The sequence below is a fragment of the Camellia sinensis genome, chromosome 7 (genome assembly GCF_055761805.1).
Source record: "Camellia sinensis isolate YWXY chromosome 7, ASM5576180v1, whole genome shotgun sequence".
NCBI lineage: Eukaryota > Viridiplantae > Streptophyta > Magnoliopsida > Ericales > Theaceae > Camellia > Camellia sinensis.
The window spans coordinates 35,320,238-35,341,475 of record NC_138967.1 but is presented as its reverse complement, the minus strand read 5'-3'; the positions used below and the strand labels follow the sequence as shown (position 1 = coordinate 35,341,475).

The window sequence follows — 21,238 nt, the reverse complement described above, 5'->3', positions numbered from 1 at the left end:
CCTTGATTTCGGCCTAATTTTTAAAGGACGTTATCAATTAAACTAAAATGACATTGTATAAAAAATTCAAGAGTAAGATACAATTAGAATTATAATAATTAAATTGACCCAAGATATAAATTACAAAAATTATAGGTTTATTTTGTCTTTGATTAAAATATCTCACATGGGCATTTTGTGATGGAATTGTTAAAACAATTTTGTGACAACATTGTTGTAGTCGACGATAATTAGTAATATTTTTTTACATATTTTAATTTTAACATATTCTAAGAATGAGCTAATTAAAGATGTTTCATTCTTGTTTTCAGTTTTTGTTTGGTTATTTGGCGCTTTTTTTTTTCTTTTTTTTTTCATATTCGGTATGGTGTTTATTTTAATTTTAATATAATTGTTTTATAATATTTTTTTGTGAAAAAATAAACACAGTTTATCCACAGCGATACGATAAAAATTTTAAAATTATAAATTATACGAGGTTTGGGCAAATATTGTGTAATATGAGGTGTGTTGGGCCGCGGGCCAATATTGTGTTAGCCTAATGTTGGGTGGGCCAAAGAAAAAATATTCGAGGTACCGTTGCCTTTAGGGTTGTTGTGAGAAAGTGTTTTAGTTAAAACGCGTAAAAAAAAGTATAGAGGGGTGTTTTAGAAAGTTGGTAAAAAGTTAATTTTTTAATTTTTTTAGCTTATTTTGTCTTTTTGTGAATAAATTATGTGAGAGGTAATATGATCCAAAATTGATAAAAGACTAGAAATTAATTTTTTATCAGCTTTCCAAAAGTGCACAGAGTGATTTTTTTAATTTTTTTTTATTTTTGACTGTTTTATATTGTTGCCAAAGCAAGCCTAAAAGACCTTAGAAAAAAGGTTCACGTACTTTGAGTGCTCAAGTGATAAAGACCTGTTTTAGCCTGAGATTAATTTTGAGTCTCATCTTCATCTTTATAAAATGAGAGTTTTTTTTTTTTTTTTTTTTTTGATAAATTCTCTTTTTAAGAATATTATTTTATCCGATTCATATTTTTTTTACTATTTCATTAGATCATATTTGAAGTAAGAAGACCAAAGCACCTTCAATCTCTCCTGCCCCCATTAATATTGATATTTAATGTTGATTGTTGTTATGTTTTAGTAGTTTCCACACATCCAAATGTTGATTATACGTGATGATGTGAATGTTCACGTAGATGACATGAATGTGAATATTTACATTAAATGACGTGAATGTAAATGTTTATAGACGTTGTGATAAATATGATGTTGAGGTTCACATCAGCATTGTATCAAATTACACAACTACAAGTCTCAATTTTCATTTAAATATAAACGTGACTGTACATGATGACGTAAATGTTCACATTAGATGACGTGAATGTCAATATTCACTGTCATTATATTCATATTAATTTGAAATGAATTTTTGTTATTATGTTGTCAATTACATGATGTGAATATTCACATCATTATATTCACATTAATTTGAAATGAATTATTGTCATTGTGTTGTCAATTGCATTTTGTGAATATTCATACTAAAATATACGAATATAAATGTTCACAACACTATATTAGATGAGAGAGAATGTTCACATGTTGTGAATATTCACATCACTGTTGTAAACGTTCACATCAGATAAGAGAGAATGTTCACATTATTTTTAATGTGTTGTCAATTAAAAATATATTCATATTATTTAATAATATAAAATAATAGCATCGATATTATTTAATTTGTGTATGAAATTTTTTATGCCTTAGTTCTTTCCCTTCTTTCTCCTCCCCTAACATTAAATATCAATATTAAATATAATGGTACAAGAATCTAAGAAAATAGTGTAAATCAAGAAAAATAACTTTATAAAATAAAAGTATAAATATATGGGATTAAATAAGTTAAAAAATTCTTTCATAGATTTCTTGAATTAGAATGATAAAATTTTGGGTTTTAAATAGAGAAATAAGAAAATTTACCTGCATAAAGCGAAGTAAAAGTTTCAGTTCAATTTTATGTAAAGTTATAATGAAACAAAAGTAATAGTACGTTGTTGATATATAACTTATGAATTGTTTGGAGTGTTTTAAATAAATATTTTTTTTTTTTTGACTTTTTAGATTAAAAAGTTGAGAAAAAAAATAGTTGTTTGGGATAATATTTTAATTTTTATGAAAAAAATATGTATTAAAAAATTATATAAATTAATGTATAAGAAAAGATTGGGATAGAATAGACTGTACGATAGGATTAAATAAGGGTGTGCAGAAAGACAAACTTGTCTATTTCAAAATCTCAATTGGAGTAATTCAAAGAGTTCTAAATACTGGTCTTGAATCTTCAGGCAAACCTGGCTGCAGGGTAACAAAGTCTAGGCCTCTTTCAGGGGGTGGTCATAGCGAGGAACTCGTCAATTATTATATATTCATAAAAAACTACGTTGATCGGGTATTAATAATTATTTGATCAGATTAATTTTTTTTCAATCGTTAATTATAACATCATTCATTTTATAAATTTTAACTGATTTGATCATATAGTTAGCGATATTCGATCAACATGATTTTTTACAGGCATATAATACTCGACGAGTTCTATACATTAAATGATTCAGATTATTAAAAAGTGACCTGTGATGGGACTCCACGACCGAATAGCACCATGTTATTTGTGTACCTAAATAAGTGCAATTTTGCCAAAAAGTAGCCCCGCCTGTGGGATGTCAAAGTTGTTTGAAAATTAATTTTGTGTAAAATTAATTTTTTAATATTTTTTTTAAATAGTGATAACTTTTAAATTTTTTAAATAATTTTTTAAGTTTTTAGATTTTTTTAGATATTCCAAACCAGGTCCGAGAAGAATTGAAATAATTTTACCATGAACTTGGCTTTTTAGTTTAAAAAATTATAACTTTAAAAAATTATTAAAAAAATAAGTTAATACCCTAGTCATTCATATTTTTCTATACAATTGAAAAAAGTTGTTTCTCAACAATTTTTTTTTTTTTTTTAGAAATTTAGTCTAAACTCTTTCATTAGACTCTTGTGTGGTGAAAATAACAGAATTTATTTTTCTTCAAAAACTCCCTATGGAGAAAATACATAATTGAGTAAGGACAAAATAAAATATTTTCTTTTTTTTTTCTTGAATAATATTGCCAGAGTAACATGTTACTGTAAACCAAAGTAACATGTTACTATGAGATAGAGTAGTAACATGTTACTATCAAGGGAGCTTTTTTTATAAATCCATCTTTAATTACTTATGTTCCATCCAATTCATATTCTTTTTGACTATTCCATTAGGTCTTATTTCAGATAAGAAGACCAAAATACCCTTTTCATCTACTTATGTTCTATTTAGTTCATATTATTTTCTTATGTTTCAATAAGTCCTATGGGTGATATAATTACCAAAGTACCCCTAATGTGAATGTTCACACCGTCAATGTGAATGTTCATATTGTCAATGTTTAGGGGCCCGGCCCATGTACAATGTGAATATTCACATTGACATGTTAACATTCACATTGATAGGAGTGTAAAATTAGCCCGCAGCCTGTAGGCAGCCCGGGGCGAGCCTGGTCCGGCCCATGACAATGTGAATATTCACATTGACATATTAACATTCACATTGATAGGACTGTAAAATTGGCTCGCGGCCTGTGGGCGGCCCGAAGCCCGCCCGTTGCCGGGGCGGGCCCGGCCCGTTGATAATGTGAATATTCACATTGACATGTTCACATTCACATTGATAAGTGTGTAAAATTGACTCGCGTCCCATGGGCGGCCCGAGGCGAGCCCGGCTCAGCCCATGACAATGTGAATATTCACATTGACATATTAACATTCACATTGATAGGAGTGTAAAATTGGCCCGCGGCCCGTGGGCGGCCCGCTGCCCGGAGCGGGCCCGGCCGACCTGTGACAATGTGAATATTCACATTGACATATTAACATTCACATTGATAGGAGTGGTGGGCCTAGGCCTAGGCTCGAGCTTAGGCCGGGCTTGGGCGAGCCTGGCTATTTTTTTTTAATTCTTTTTAATTTTTTCTACCAAAATTTTATTATTTTCCACAAAAAAAAACATTGTGCCTCAGGCGGGCTGGGCCTCAGACCTAGCCTTGAATAGGCCTTAAGCGGGCCGATAGGCTGGGCCGGGCTTCAAAGTGATGGCCTAGGCCCTAACCTAGGGTCTCGGACATGCTCGGGCCCGGACCCAAACGAGCCTGCCCCGAGCCGTGGGCGGGCTTCGAGTAGTCCACGGGTAGCGGGCCAATTCTACATTCCTATTAATGTGCATGTTAACATGTCAATGTGAATATTTACATTGTCAATGGGCCGGGCCGAGCCTACCCCAAGCCGCGGGCAAGCTTTGGGCAGCGAACAAATTTTACACTCCTATCAATGTCAATGTGAATATTCACATTGTCACGGGTCGGGCCAAGCCCGCCTCGGGCTGCGGTCGGGCTTCGGGCCGCCCACGGGCTGCGGGTCAATTTTACACTCTTATCAATATGAATGTTAACATGTCAATGTGAATATTCACATTGTCAATGGGCCGGGCCTGCTCCGGGCTGCGGGCGGGCTTTTGGCCGCCCATGGGCCGCGGGCCAATTTTATACTCTTATCAATGTGAATGTTAACATGTCAATGTGAATATTCACATTGTCAACAGGCCGAGCCCGCCCCGGGCCGCCCACGGGCTATGGGCGGGTTTCGGGCACAATTTTATACTCTTATTAATGTGAATGTTAACATGTTAATGTGAATATTCACATTGTCAACAGGCCGGGCCGGGCCGGGCCGGGCCCAGGCTGCCTACGGGCCGTGGGCGGGTTTTGGGCAGCTACGGGGCGCGGGCCAATTTTATACTCTTGTCAATGTGAATATTAACATGTCAATGTGAATATTCACATTGTCAACGGGACGGGCCCGCCCCGGGCCGCCCACGGGCCGTGGGCGGGTTTCGGACAGCCACGGGGCGCGGGCTAATTTTACACTCTTATCAATGTGAATGTTAACATGTCAATGTGAATATTCACGTTGTTAACCGGCCGGGTTGGGCCCGCCCTGGGCCGCGGGTGGGCTTTTGGGCGCCCACGGGACACTGGCCAATTTTATACTCTTATCAATGTGAATGTTAATATGTCAATGTGAATATTCACATTGTCAACGGCCCGGACCGGGCCCGCCCCGGGCCGTCCATGGGCCACGGGCGGGTTTCGCGCCGCCACGGGACGCGGGCCAATTTTACACTCCTATTAATGTAAACGTTAACATGTCAATGTGAATATTCACATTGTCAAACGGGCCGGGCCCGCCTGGCTCGTAGACGGATTTCGGGCCACCCACAGGCCAATTTTACATTCCTACCAATGTGAATTTTAAAATATGAATGTTCACATCATAAAATTGCTAACCGTTCAAAAAATATTTATAAGAGTATCAAAATGAAATTTAAGGGTATAAGTGTGCAAGAAAAAAGTGTAAATCAAGAAAAATACTTTATGGAATAAAACTATACATACAAGAGACTAAATGGGTTAAAAAATTTCTTCATGGACTTCTTAGGTTAAAACACTTCTAAATGAGATTTATCAATAATTTTCCCTACTATCAAATAGAGTAATTGTCAAATAGAATAACATGTTACTGTCAAATAGAGGAGTATGTTACTGTTACTGTTTACATCAATTTCAATGATAATAAATTTTTTTATTATAAAAAATTTCATAATCAACATAGATCCTATTTGATAAATCTTAATAAAAGAATTCTTAAAATGTTAATTTTATTGAAAATCGATATCTATATCAAAAGTTATATTATTTTAAAGTTTAATATTTTAATAATACTGATATTTGTTAGACTTTTCAATGTCCTTAATGCATTAAAATTTTATTATGGAGGGTTTTGACCAAATCCCCCTATTTTGTTTTGCAAAAAAATCAATAAAAAAATTTTTAAAAAAAAATCTATTACCAAATGAGGCCAAAATTGAAATTTTCACTTTAGTTTAACTCAGCAAACTGCTGACCCTGCCTGCCTATACTTAAGGCCATGTAATTTTACCAACTTCTGCTGTTTGATTTTTTTTTTTTTTTTTTTTTTTTTTTTTTGTGCCCTTTGCTCCTTCCTTTTAATTGATGATTGTCAATGTAACAACGCTTGATCATTATCAATAAAATTCCTTTTGGCTGTTTCAAAAAAAAAAAAAAAAAAGGCCATGTAATTTTAGGGATAGTTTAGAAAGATTAGATTTTAGTTATAAAAATAATATTAAAAAAAAACTAAAAAAAGTTAAAAGGTTAAAAAATTATAAAAAAGTTAAATATTTCTTCCCTTCTCTATATACTTTACACATTTTTTCATACAAAAGTCAAAAAATCATCCTCAAATACTTTAATTTTTTCATTTTAAATTTTAATTAAAAATTTAAAAAATCACTTTCCATATCAATCCTTAATATCTTTTTTTGGGAAGAACTTCCAATGTAAATGGAGAAAAAAACCAATTAAATAAGGTCTAAAATCGGTACACTGGCTAACTAAATGCATTGAAATAAATAAAAATAAAAACAAAAATAATCTTGCCAAACTATTTTTTTTATTTTTTGATTACAAAGAAAAAGGGGTGATGGTCAGACCCCACCCCCGGTTCTAAGTCATTGCTTGAGGCAACGTTTAAGGTGCCACACAGAAGGACGACGGAGAATTGAACCCGAGTTAAAAGCTTTTTTGAGCCAAACTATTTTTTTCAATATAAGGAATAATGATAAAATGGCCCAATCAATTCTCATTTTCACTTTATCAACACTACCACATTTTACAACAGTCAATACTCAATAAGGTTAAAAAAGATTTTAAAAGATTGAAAGATTAAAAAAGAAAGATTAGAAGTTTGAACTCACATAACTCTCTCTTTGTTTAATATAAACATTAATAAAATAAATTAAAAAAATCTTATCATCATCAAACGAATAAACTTATGTTGTTGAGGTAATGTTTCTATATTATTTTATAACTTTATATCTATTCTACATAAGATTGTGAAAAGAAAAAAAATTGTTTATAACAATTTCAAAATTATAAATTCATAAAATCCTACCAACACGATCTTATAAGAAGAAAAAAAATTTAGATAGCAAAATACTGATGATTTAACATGTAATAACCAAAATATCACTAAGAACCTAAGACATCAAAGAATCAGGGACTTCCTCGATCCAAACCCTACGCCATCCAGGTCCACCGCCATTCTCACTAGACAATGGTTCTATTTGGTGTAACTGTTAAAACATATTATAGATTATGACTTTAATCAGAAACTATTAATCTGTTTGATATAGCTGTTGGATTATAAATTTAAGTTGCTGAGTAGTATTTGTTAAATATGTTGTGAAGTAGCTTTTTCAATTAATTTTTATTTTTTATTATTCACTATTTGTCTACGTTTCTCATAAAATAATAATAATAATATTTTATAGTCCATTTGGATCTTTTTCTATTTTTAAAAAAATAAAAAATAAAAAAATCTAAGAGTATAATCGTGAATTAACATGTCCACAGCAGAAGCTAATAATCAAAAGTAAGGGGTGAGTAGCTTTTCAGAATCAACTTTTTTAACTTAAAATAAGTTGTTAAAATCAGAAACTGTTTGAAATAAGTTTAATTAAACAGTTCAAAATAACTTTTTAAAAACCAGAAGCTATAAGTTGACTCAAAAAAACCTATCAAACACCCCCAATGAGCAACCGAATTTCCCTGGCCGCACACATGTTGAATCTTCCATACTCGAAACAGTGGAAGTTCTTGAGCAGCTTCCACTGGATAACCGTAATTTGAAAACTTCTCATTCTTCGATTGAAGGCACCTTATAATTGTTAACGAACTTTATACGAAAGATTAATTAATTGTTTATCAAGTCACTACAAGAAATGTCACTTTTGGCTACCAAAATATTGGTCGCCAAAAGTCCAAAATTTGGTCGCCGAAACCATTTAGCGACCAAAATTTTTTGTCGCTAAGTTCGTCGCCTTTACCCTGTCGGCGATAGTATTGGCGACTAAAATTTATTTGGTCGCCGAAAGTGTACACATTTGGCTACTAATCTTAGTTTAGTCGGGAAAAGGTATGTTTCTGCCACTAAAGTATTAGTCGCCGAATGTGACTTTTGGCTACTAACATTCATTTGGTTGGCGAATGTGTTACTTTTTGCTACAAAAGAATTAGTCACCGAAAGTTAACATTTGGCTACGAATCCTTACTTAGTCGGCAATAGTGACATTTCGGCTACTAATTTTTTAGTCACTAAAAGTTCTACATGAAAATTTTAACCAACTATTCATTACTTTTTGCTACCAAATGTTTTAGTCGCCAAATGTTTTTGCTACTAAATTATTAGTAGCCAAATAATTCCAACTATGTATTTGGCTACCAAAATATTTGGTGGCCAAATATTTTCTAATTTTTTTTTTTTTCCAAAAAAATTCTAAACAACCTACATCCATGTTTAATACAACCTGTACGTACATAACACAGGATTCAATATAACCCAATATAACCCATCAACGCTAAATATATTATCAAGCATTCAACAACGTGCACACATTCTAGTTCCAACCATCCAAAACATTAAAAATAAACGTCCAATTCTATATATAATACAAATTCCATACGAACTAAGTCTAATCCAACGTCAATAATTTCATTTCATACATAATACAGGACTAACCAAATTAATTTCCAAAAAGGACATATGTACCACATGTCCTAACTTAAACTTGTTTGTCAGAATCTGTCTTTTACATACATATTTTAAGAAGATTATATGAAGGCTTATAAATACTAGACTAAGCACAAGTGCAAAAAAATAGTGAATGTTTCGATTTCTCTCAGCATTATCAAACCAAAGAATCTTTCTGAATCATGGCAACGCAGCCATCATTGTCCGTTTTGCAGCCTCACGCTTCATCTCTGCTGCTTTGTCACTGCCACGGAAGTACATGTAAACATCCTGCATAATATAAATAAAATGAAAAAATAATAAGATTAATACCAAGTGTCCATGAAAATAAAATTAAAAAAATAGCCATTCAATTCTAGGTAAAACATATTTGGAAGCTACAATTTTAATTAGTATAAACAAGTACCTGCTCCCTCCTCCTCAATTCAGCCTCCTTTGCTTGGAGTTTCTTTCTCCTTTGTTCTGAAAGCCTAGATTGCAGCAGAGGATAATGAAATTAACAAAGCCTATCTCTATGCATAAAAATAGTAAACAGGTTCAACATCCACTAAATTAGTTTGATAAAGTCAACTTACCCCAGTTTGAGGGGTTTAATGAATGAAGAGCATTACAACAACAACAACCCACAAAAATCATAAATAAAAATGGAGATACAAGCGACATTTGCACTCCCATAATATTCAAGCTGGTAATGATGAACATAGTAAAGGCCAGAAATATTCTATTCAGAAGGCAAACAATTTAGCATTTGCAGTTTGCTTCCTAAGGTAAGACAGAATCACATTAAAAGCATTGAACAAGCTTCAAGAAATTTTGTAATTGAAACCAAGTGTATTTAGATTTACGTCACATTGGGACTGATAATGATGTAAATGATAGCTAACTCTCATGCTTGTAGTTTTGTCTCCTTTTTTACTTCACTGGCAATATGGACACCAACCCAACCTCACCTCTTGTTTTGTATAGTTAAAAGTGATAATATATATATATATATATATTTATTTATTTATTGATTTATTTATGACAAAGTGAACTCAAAGAAAATGAGCAGTAAGGAAATGAAGTCCTGTATAGGAGTAGTTTTGTCTAGGACATGCTTCTTTATTCTTCTAATAAGGAAATGAGCAGTACCTTCAAAGAAAAACATAGAACAAGGTTTTTCAAAAATAAAGAAGCTCGGCACAGATAAGTGAGTAGACAATGGAGCATGAAGCGTGAAGACGATTCACTAATATATTATCAGCAACTGTGAAGACGATTCACTAATGCCATGTTCATCTGGCTTCAAAGACAATGGAGCATGAAGCGTCAGTTTTGGCAATACCTTTCAACTTAACAAGCTCATATCAATGGCTATAGAAGAGAAGCAAAGAAATTCAGTTATATACATATATATATATATATATATTTTCACACATATATATGACACAGTTATACATACCCAAATTACTGCTATACAGGACTTCAAATATAGTAGAACTAGCGTAGTTAGAAATTTCATTCAATGGGATCATTAAAAAAATTGAGTAGAGAATTTTATGACATAATTTTAATTCTACACATACCTCAAGTAATGGGGAACACCATATTGGTGAAACAGTTGGAGGAGTTGCTATTGCCTTTTCCAACATTTCTGATAAAAATTCACTAATGTTTCATTACATTCATGAATTTAAATGCATGCAATTCAACAGAGTTAACAGTACCAAATGAAGCTAGCTTACCCAAACAACAAAATTAACGAGTTTTAGAACATGTTCACCAATATCTATTACATCCACTACCACTTCCAGAAAGAAGGGTGATTCTGGAATCAAACAACAGTCCACATCTCAGCTGGCAAGTGTAGCACACATTGCAATGAAGCCTGCACCAGTAAATCTGAGAAAAATGAAGGAAAGTCTGGATATTACATTTTATCTTTCAAGGAACCTTTATTCCTGTAATTTTTTTATTTTATAAAAAAAATTAATATTAGGAACATAAATACCAAATACAAATTGTGACACAAATATCTCACATGAGGTGGGTCTCACATTATATGGGACCCTCTTCATGTAAGACCCTCCCCATGTAAGACATGTATCACATTCTACGTTTGATATTTGTGTTTCTATACTTATTGATGAATTTATTAGAACTCTATTTATTTTTTAAACTATTTTTATTGATGTTAAAATATCTTACAATACACAATTCAAAAAAACGATAGTTGATTCATATCCCGATTTAACAACTATGATTGCAGAAATTCAGAGGAGTGATGTTGCCACCGTTATGAAATTATGCACCTTCAAATCCAAATCTCCTCTTAATCAAAGATGTGTTTGATAATAAAATTTTTGAGATTGTTTCATTGCTTTATAACAAAAAAACGATAAGACACATATATAACACACAGATACATACATACATACCTCTGTGAGATAAGAAACCACACTTGAAATGAAATGATTCATTTTGGAATGCTTTGTTTGCAGCATTACATAGTTTACATGGGGCTTCACTCTCACCCCAACTCAGAGTCGGTGATCGCGGCTAACCATGACATCCTTACTTCAGTTATTGGAAGGCATGTGATGTTCCTCAACTCATTCAAAGTTTCAGCTTTTGATATTAGCGATTTCTACATTAAACACTGAAAAAATAAAAATAAAAATGGAAGACGAAGGAGAATAAGAAGAAGAGGTTCGGTATGAGTTGTTAAAAAAACACTCAATGGTTCTGTTTGAATGGATTTTGAGCAGTTTTGAGGGAGCACAAAAGGTTGCAATTCATCACTACACTAAAAGCTTCAGAGGCTTCTCAGCTATACTTACCCCAGAGCAAGCTCACAAACTTTCAGGTTTGCCTTGCTCTTGTCCGTTTTGTTGTTTAAGGGTTATGTTTGGAACATGTATTTAGGTAGAGATTTGGAATAAAAAACGAAAATGTAAGTAAAATGTTATAAAGAAAGCGAAAAGATACGTAAAATATTAAGGAGATATAACTGTATTTTACCTACATTTTTCTTTTCCCTTTCCAAATCTATACTCAAATTTATTATCCAAATAAAACCTGAGTAAAATTTAAATCCCCAAATATGTAGTTAGTGTTCTAAATATGTTATAGAGAAATGTTTGGGACTTCCTTTTTTGGGAGTTTCATGACCCCCAATTTGATTTTGGCCCTTAATGTGTGTAGGGTTTACTTATGTATGTGTTGGCCTCACATTATGAGTGATTGGGATAAGAATGAGAGTTGTAGGGGTCATGTATGTGTGGAGTCACAATATCTATATATGTACATATACATTTATGTGAGACATGCAATCTAATTCCCATTTGAAAGTATTGTCCGTTATAATTTATATTAAGACTTAAATATATGACTTTGGATAAAATCTGGTAAAAATCTGGGTTGTTTTGGTAAAAAAGATGACTTTTTTGGCTAAAAAAGTTAAAAAGTCAAAAAACTGAAATTTTACCAATGTTGCCAAAATGGGCCTTAATCGTTGTGTTGATTTGACTTTAAACAATATATTAATCACACTTTTGCCACACAAATGTCCAATTAGATTACATCTTAGCACGTATAGCTATGTAATTTAGCCATGCAGTTATGACCACTGAAACATATGGGAGTCAACCTTACCACTGTAGCGGCCCATTAGCTTCACTACACCAACACCATTCTCAACACTTTCAGCTTCAACATGCGCAGCATTGATGGCTCGCTGAGCTTCCTCAACAGCAGTATCAAAGCCAAATGACCTTTCAATGACCTGAATGAAAACAAAAACAGATGCAAATATTGTTATAAAAGATTATACAACTCTTTAGAAAACAATCAAAATTCAATTTAATTTAGAAACAATAGCAATATATAAGCCAAAGGGCTTTTGTAGTTTTCTTTTATTTGACCAAATGAAAGAGCTCCAACATGAAAGCATTTGAGTGTCAATTCATGGTTTTCACAAATGATGGGGAATGACTTTCATTCAGCAACAATTCACATATTCACACATATTTAGCATAAAATTAAGTCTTGTTTTTGATGAAAAAAATGGGAAAATTGCACTTCAGCGCATGTTCTAAAAAAAATACAAATCGGTGGTAACTTTATCAACTTCAATAATTAAAGTTATAAACTTTTTGATGAATTTGTAAATATTTTGTGAAGACACCACTTATAAACAAATAGCACGAAAAGATAAAAGTCAAAACAAATAGCACGAAACTCCTAGCACTAGGGATGTTATTGATAGAAACTCACTCTCTCTCTCTCTCTCTCTCTCTCTCTCTCTCTCTCTCACTGAGTCAGACTGATGATAAATTTAAATGAACCCTACCTAAAGGGCTCTCACTTATAAGAAAAACCCTTGACAACCTATGGCAAGGCTATCAGATTTGTGCTATTTGTGCAGCAGAATTGGCTATGAGATGTGATAGTTCTGAGGGATTCTGACCCATAACTACGTGTAAATCCTAGTTGATTTTATGGCTCCCAAAAGAAAAAAATGACCATTAAAACATTATAAATAAAACATTAAAACATGACCATTCTTCTTTTTCTTCTTCTTTACATAATTGATGGATCAAATATAAAACATTAATTACGAGGAACAAAATATAAAAACATTGATGGATCAAATATTTAAGGGCAAATTACACTCACCTCACCTCCCTTAAGTTAGGGAAAATACAATTAGCCGTACACTTTTGACATAATTGCATTAGACTCCCTTAACAGTTAAGCCCTTTTTTATTAGTAATTCATTAGTCATATGAATAAAAATGGAGAAAAAAAATAAAGCATACTTTTACAGTCAATTGAGGACACATGAAACACCACTTTAAATTAATGAGTTCTTGCATATTTATGCCACAAAACAACAGTTCATCAGGGAAAAAAAAGAAAAGTGAAGGATTTTTCAGTACTTAAAGTGCATGCCTTGGGCATATATCAATAGGCTAATTAGAGAAGGGTTATTGAGGGGCCTTGGGAAAATAAAAAAATTCAAAACTCTGTTCAGGCCTCCAACCTCCAATGCATATTTCTTTCTTAGTTCCAACTTCCAATGATTTTCCATCTTATTTTCATGTTAGTTCCAGATAATTCAATTTTTTCCACATGGAATAAAATCTTTCCCTTCTCCATTTGACTGAAAAAAGACTTTCTTTTTTTGCAACTAAAATAAGGAAATCTCATTACCTTACAACATGACGGAAGTTGAAAATGCAAGCAAACAACATTTTTAACAATTTAATTTCAGAACAAATCAGCATCCTCCACTAGTTAGATCCAAGCAAACATGTTTTTAAGGGTGAAACTTCTGTTAGCAAGAACCTCTGAGTTTACACTAATCCTCTGTTTGGTTGCCAAGAAACCTAAACGGAGGTAAATAATTTGCAAGCAAATGATAGCCCGAGACCTAATTTTCAACTTTTTTCCAAAAACCAAGACAGTCCAAAGTATTTAAGTTTTCACTTCTATTTTGCTTTATTTTCCTCCAGTTTTTCTGGGGGTACACACGAAAATGAATAGTTGCAATAAGCTTTTTAACAATCAAACTAGTGTTATTGAATCTTTTACTTTTTATTTGAATCCCAATTGACATTTCAGGCTTTTAATCCAAATCTCATTGGCAATTCCTCAAAAACAATCAAGAATTCATCAACTTAGGCAAATGTATAAACTTCACCATATAAATGAAGGTACATGAGCTATGCATACAAACATGCAGAACATACATTGCAAATACAGAATTTTAAAACCTTAAACTAGAAATGAAATTAGAGAAAGAAGTATGACCACCTGGGTGACTTCTGTAGAGGTGACCCAAATGATTACAACAGCAGCAATCAGGAACAAACGAGACCTGTATCTCCAACCCATCACAAATCGAAGAACGACCCAGATATCAAAATTGCAAAATATACACGAAAATCAACAAATTTTGATGCGGGTTTCGAAAATCAACAAAATCAACAAAAGAGAAGAAGGCTTACCAAAGAGAAGAACAAGCACAAAAAAAAAAAACACTCGCAAAGTAGCGAGAAAGACACCCAATGTCGCCCACGGCGAACGACCCAACGACGAAGGTATCGGCAAAGGTATCTGAGATGCCGCACCGCCACTGCTGCTGCAGCTGCTAGCCGTCGTCAATCGCTGCTCACCGTCGTCGCTCGTTGGTCGCCGTCGTCCCCCCTTGCCGCTGCTTGCAGTCGATAGAGAGAGAGATAGTATTTTGGGAATTTTTGAAATTGGGGATATTTTTGTTAAAGGGGTTGGGGAACAAAAGGGGGGAAAGAAAGGAGGGAATTAAAAAAGCGGGAAAACGAAAAATAAAAAGAAATGGGGGAATTAAAGAGCGGGAAAATAAATTTTTTTTGGTTAAAATAAATTTATTTTTCATTTTTTTAAATTACTAAGGTTGAAAATTTATTTGTTTCATTTTTATTTTAATGAATTTTTTTTTTTATTTTGAGGAAGCAAGGGTAATATTTTAATAAAAAATATTTTTCTACGGCTCATTTTTTTTTTTTTTTTGTTACTAAAAACCAGAAACTAATTTGCAACAGTGAAGGTGGTAGATAAGAGGTGAAGTTGTGGTAGTGGTAGAGGAGATGGAGTGGCGATGGTGGAAGAGAGGTAATGGTAGTAGTAGTGGCAGTAGTAGTAGTGGTGGTAGTAGAGTAGTGGCGATAGTAGTAGTAATGGTAGTCGTAGAGGTGAAGTAGCGACAGTAGAAGTAATAGTGGTGGTGGAATGGTGTTTGCAGTAGTGGTGAAGGTGATAGCAGAGATGGGTGGTGACAGAGAGTGATAGACATAGAGACACAGAGATGAGGGAGAGAGTGATAGACAGAGAGACACAAAGATAAAGAGAAGAGAGATGAGCGAGAGAGATAAAGAGAAGAGAGATGAGTGAAAGAGACAGAGAGAGAAAAGAGATGAGAAAAGAGATGAAAGAAGAGATAGATGAGTGAGAGACACAGAGAGACACAGAGATGAGGGAGAGAGTGAGCAATGTGAACACAATGGGAGAGAGAGATAAACAGACAGATAGACACATAAAGATAGACAGAAAAAGAGATAGAGAGAGAAAGAGAGAGAGAGAGAGAGATGAAGAGATAGAAAAAGAGAGAGAAACAAAAGATGAGCAAGAGATAGACAAAAAGAGAGAGAAATAGAGCGAATATTTGCTGCTAATTTTTTTCGAGTCAATGAAAAATATATCAGGCTTGTTAAATTAATATTTTTTAATTTTATTTATTGTTTATACTTTTTACTTTATTGGAGTTTTATGACTCAGTTTGTGAAAAAAAAATTACAAAATTTAGAAATATTTAGAAAGTATAAATTTAAAAATAAGTCTTACAAATCAGATTTATTTACTCATAAGTCATGAGTGAATTTGTTTTACACACTTAGCCCTCGTTTTGATAATGAAATTTTTTTAAAACTTTTTAAATATATGTTTTGTGTCTGTAAAATGATTATTTCATTAGTACTAGTAATAATATTGAAAAATTTATTAAAATGATAAATAATTGGGATATTTTGTCTTTTATTTGTGAATTTTGATTTATTCTTAATTTATTAGTGTTATTGAAATATGATGATGTAAAAAGTATAAATAGTTTAATTGTACTTTTTAAAAGTATATGCATGTGAGAGGGCGAGGAAGAGATCGGTGAGAGGGTTTCACGAGCTCAGACTAGAGAGAGAGTGAGAGACAGACTGTGTGAGATTAGGGTTTTTTTTTTTTTGCCGGGGGGGGGCGGGGGGAATGGGAAAAAAATAAATGGGGGAGCGGGAATGGAAAAAAATAAAAGGGCGGGACTGAAAAATAAAAAAATAAAAAACAATAATTAAATAAATTTATTTTTTGTTAAAATATATATTTTTTGTGGTTAATGAATTTTTTAAATTTTTTTTTTTAGTTATTAAAATTGAAAATTTATTTGTTTTATTTTTATTTTAGTGAAAAATAATATTATTATTTTTTATTTTGTAGAAATAGGGGTAATATATATTTTAATGAAAAATATTTTCCACTAACATAAAAATTAATTTTCTGTAGTCAATGAAAAATAAAAAATAGACACAGAGAGAGAAAGAAAGATAGAAGAGTGATAAGTGAGAGAGAGAGAGAAGAGTGAGAGAAACAAACAGACACAGAGAGAGAAAGAAAGAGAGAAGAGTGATAAGTGAGAGAGAGATAAAGAGAGAAAGAGATATATATATATAGAGAGAGAGAGACAGAGAGACAGAGAGAGAAAGAGATAGAGAGAGACATATAGAAAAATAGAGAGAAACAAGAGATGAGAGAGATATATAGAAAGATAGCGAAAAGAGATGAACGAAAGAGAGAATAGAAAAATAGAGAGATAGAGAGAAGAGAGATGAGTGAGAGAGACAGAGAGAGAGAGAAAAGAGAGATGAACGAGAGAAACAGAGAGAGAAAAGAGATGAGCGAGATAGAGAGAAGAGAGATGAGCGAGAGAGACATAGAAAGAAGACAAATGAGAGAGATAGAGAGAAGAAAGATGAACGAAAGACACGTAGACAGATAGACAAATAGACAGAGAAAGAAGAGTGATGAGTAAAAGAGAGAAAGATAAGAGTGGTAGTAGTTGAATGGCATTTGCAGTAGTGGCAAATGTAGGAGAGAAGATGGGTGGTGAGAGAGAGATATGAGTGAGAGACGAATAGAGAAAAGAGATAGAGAAAGAGACAAAGTGATGAGCGACAAAGAGACAGAGTGATGAGCGAGCAAGTGTGCCGTCGCAAATAGTTCCGTCTCATATACCCACTTTTCTTGTAGTGAGGAATGAGAAGGAGTTGTGTGTGAGAGTGAGATGAGAAACGGAGAAGGGTTAGGGCAAAATTTTGGGGGGAATCCCAATTTGAGAGGGAATTTCAAATTAAGATAAAAATTTTGTGAAAATATTTGCTGCTAATTTTTTTAGAGATGTGAAAAATAGATCAGGCTTGTTAAATTAATATTTTTTAATTTTATTTATTGTTTATACTTTTTACTTTATTGGAGTTTTATGACTCAGTTTGTGAAAAAAAAAATTACAAAATTTAGAAATATTTAGAAAGTATAAATTTAAAAATAAGTTTTACAAATCAGATTTATTTACTCATAAGTCAATTGTGAATTTTTTTTACACACTTAGCCCTCGTTTTGATAATGAAATTTTTTAAAAACTTTTTAAATATATGTTTTGTGTCTGTAAAATGATTATTTCATTAGTACTGGTAATAATATTGAAAAATTTATTAAAATGATAAATAATTGGGATATTTTGTCTTTTATTTGTGAATTTTGATTTATTCTTAATTTATTAGTGTTAATGAAATATGATGATGTAAAAAGTATAAATAGTTTAATTGGGCCCCTAAATTTGGTAAAACATATAAACATATATAACATAGGGCCCCTAAATTTGGCCCAAAAATAGGGCCCCTAAATTTGGTAAAATATTATAGGCTCAATTTTTTTTTTTTTGGTTTTAGGATCAATTTAAAGGGCCCCAAAATATTTTTTTGGGTCCATGTATGATTTACTCCATATTTATTTATAAGTGTAGTTTGGTCCATATTTATTAAAATGAAAATATATATTACAAAAAAAAGTATTTGGGCTCAAGAAAAATAATACATACAATATATGGCCCTATTTTTTTATTTTTTATTTTTACCTTATTTATCTATTAGATTTTAGTGGAATAAATAATTTTGCTCAAATTTTTTTACCTAGGTCTTTATCAATTTTAATTGAATAATTTTTTCGTAATTTTTTTGTTCTAATTTTGTTTTATTAAATTGTTTTATTTATAATTTTAATGATTATATGTGTAAGTAAATTTTTTTATGGTTACAAACAAATAAAAAAATTGTAACTTATCGTTTTTATTCATTAATTTTTTTTCAATATAAAAGGGCCCCAATTTCCGAAATTCGCCTTAGGCCCCGACGAACTCAGGGCCGGCCCTGTTTGATAGTATATTTTTTTAGAAATATCAATTGTCATAATTGTTCTGTTTGTATTATTAATGGATTTAAAAAAAGGACAAAATAAGAAATTTTTATTATTTTAATAATTAATTTTTTTAAAAAATTAATATTTTTAGATAATAAAAATAAAATAAGATATTAATAATTTTGGATGGTGGGTGTACAACCTAAAAATAAAAATAAAAATAAAATAAAATAACTATTTTGTTTAGTCAAATTTTCAAGTGGAGACTAATGGTATTGTTATTAATAAAATAAAATAACTATTTTGTTAATTTTTTTATTTTCATTCGGCTACCAAAAAATGTAGTAGCCAAAAGTAGGTCTTTGGCGACTAAAACTCATTTTGTCGCCAAAACTTAACATTTGGCGACCAAAATTTTGGTCGGCAAAGATTAAAAATTAATTTTTTTATTTTCATTCGGCTACCAAAAAATTTGGTAGCAAAAAGTAGGCCTTTGGCGACTAAAAAAAATTTTGTCGCCGAAACTTAACATTTGGCGACCAAAATTTTGGTCGGGAAAGATTAAAAATTAATTTTTTTATTTTCATTCGGCTACCAAAATATTTAGTAGCCAAAACTAGGTCTTTGGCGACTAAAACTCATTTTGTCGCCGAAACTTGACATTTGGCGACCAAAAGTTTGGTCGGGAAAGATTAAAAATTAATTTTTTTATTTTCATTCGGCTACCAAACAATTTAGTAGCCGAAAGGTACCTCAACGGCTACTAAATTTTTATTTAGTCGCCAATTGTCATATGTTTAGCTACTAAAAATTGTTTTAGTCGCCAATTGTAATATCTTTAGCTACTAAATTTTTTTTAGTAGCCAATAATCAACATTCCCCTACTAAAAAAAATTAGTAGCTAAAAAGTTGACTTTTGCCGACTAATATTATTTTTGGTAGCCAATTCCGTGACTTTTGGCGACTAAATTAGTTTTAGTAGCTAAAAGTGGTCGGCAAAAATGCTTTTTCTTGTAGTGAGTAAAAAATATGTATTAACAAAAGTTTAATATAAGATTTTAACTATTAGAAATTTTTCCATCTCAGAAAGATAAAATAATATTTAAATACAAAAATACTATAATATTTAAAATATAGTAAGTCTTATTTAAAATTATTATTTTAAATCTCAAATTGTCTTGAACCAATCTTGTTTCGGTTGAGATTTAAGATCTGTGACTCAGATTATTATACAGACAAAAATTGCTTAAAAGAAATAAAATATTTGTAAGCCTCAAATAAATTTCCTATATGAGGAGTAATTTTTAAATTAAATAATCAAACATTAATGAACCATCCAATTTTTTTAGAAGTTAATGAGTGTCATAAAGGTACCATTAACAACTTAACAAGATCTATAATAGAAACATTAAGAGTGTTAGGTTTTTGTTATTAGCAAACCTGTTTGACAAAATTCTTTTCAGTTATAATTTTATTCGATCTTTTATTTCAGTGAGATTATAAATATTTAGATACGAATCCAACCTGAATTATACCTTTGCAAAGGAATTTGTGTTGTTAATTATTTCACGTTTGTCACTTTGCTGACTATGTCGAGAATCAAGCTGCCCAGTCAGCTCGCGGGGATCCAGAGGGCAACGTTCCATGGCAAGCACGGGGCAGCGGCGGAGTCGAGGGGTTGCACCCTCAAAGCAAAAAGCAAAAATACAGTCAAAGTTGTGTGACCGCTCGAGCGAAGATGCAATCCTCTCAGTAGTTTCACTCGCCTGCAAAAGTATTGGGAGTTGAGATTTTACGCTCGAGTGAACTTTCTTGCGCTCAAGCGTAGGTCCTTATTCAGAATTTAGGGCACGACTTCCAGATCTTCTTCTTGGGTATTAAGGTTTTTCATCTGGAGCTTCTTTACTTGTTTCCTTTAATATTTGTAAGAGTTTATATCATGAATTGCGTTGGTTATATCAAAGGGGTTTGTTTATTTTGTTTTATTCAAAAAAGAGAGAGTTGTTCTTCGGTAAATTCTGTAGAATTTGGGCCTGAAGTTTTGGTGGATTCTGGAATGGCTCAAAGTCATGGATTCGACATCGGTGTTATAGATTCAACATTGGACAAAACAATTCCAAGGTGAAAACGGTGGTGGAATAGACACATTGGGGTTGGTTCAATTTAGGCGTGGATTCGCTAGGTAATTGAGAGTACACTTGTGTAATTCTTTTTTGTCTTTTTAATAGATTGTTTTATAACTTTGGTCCGTAATTTTTTTATCACAATTGGAAGCACTCCAATTGTGATTTTTCTACGTTAAAATTATTGTATCGATATGTCTTTAATTGTTTAATTAAGATTGCTATTTACTGATTAAAATTAATTAATAATCACAAATTAATATCTCAAAAATTTTAAATTTAAAACAGTCCAATCAACAAGATCATGACAAGTCTTCGGGGCATAACAAACAAAGTTTGAGATTCAGCCACACATATGCACTCTTAACTATAACCCAACATGAGCGAAGCCAAGAT

The 21,238-nt window shown here is 32.1% G+C and overlaps 1 protein-coding gene across 1 annotated transcript; it reads right to left on the bottom strand.

Moving 5' to 3' along the window:
- Window positions 1-8,673: 8,673 nt before the first annotated feature.
- Window positions 8,674-20,365, bottom strand: LOC114284201 (uncharacterized). The gene is made up of 6 exons (XM_082880608.1): window positions 20,255-20,365; window positions 14,735-14,877; window positions 14,541-14,604; window positions 12,378-12,507; window positions 10,529-11,382; window positions 8,674-9,014 (listed from the first exon to the last, which is right to left on the bottom strand). Exons 1-5 carry the CDS (start codon window positions 20,363-20,365, stop codon window positions 11,348-11,350), a joined length of 483 nt encoding a protein of 160 aa, XP_082736734.1. The 3' UTR covers window positions 8,674-9,014; window positions 10,529-11,347.
- Between the last annotated feature and the right edge of the window lie 873 nt (window positions 20,366-21,238).

Bases quoted from the DNA above. Each gene is read 5' to 3' on its own strand.
- LOC114284201 (XM_082880608.1), bottom strand. From the start codon at position 20,365: ATGGAACGTTGCCCTCTGGATCCCCGCGAGCTGACTGGGCAGCTTGAT. The intron at 14,605-14,734 runs GTAAGCCTTCTT...TTGGAGATACAG, and splicing joins TGTGCTTGTTCTTCTCTTTG to GTCTCGTTTGTTCCTGATTG. The intron at 11,383-12,377 runs GTAAGGTTGACT...TTATTTTTTCAG, and splicing joins GCTAATGGGCCGCTACAGTG to TGTTTAATGTAGAAATCGCT.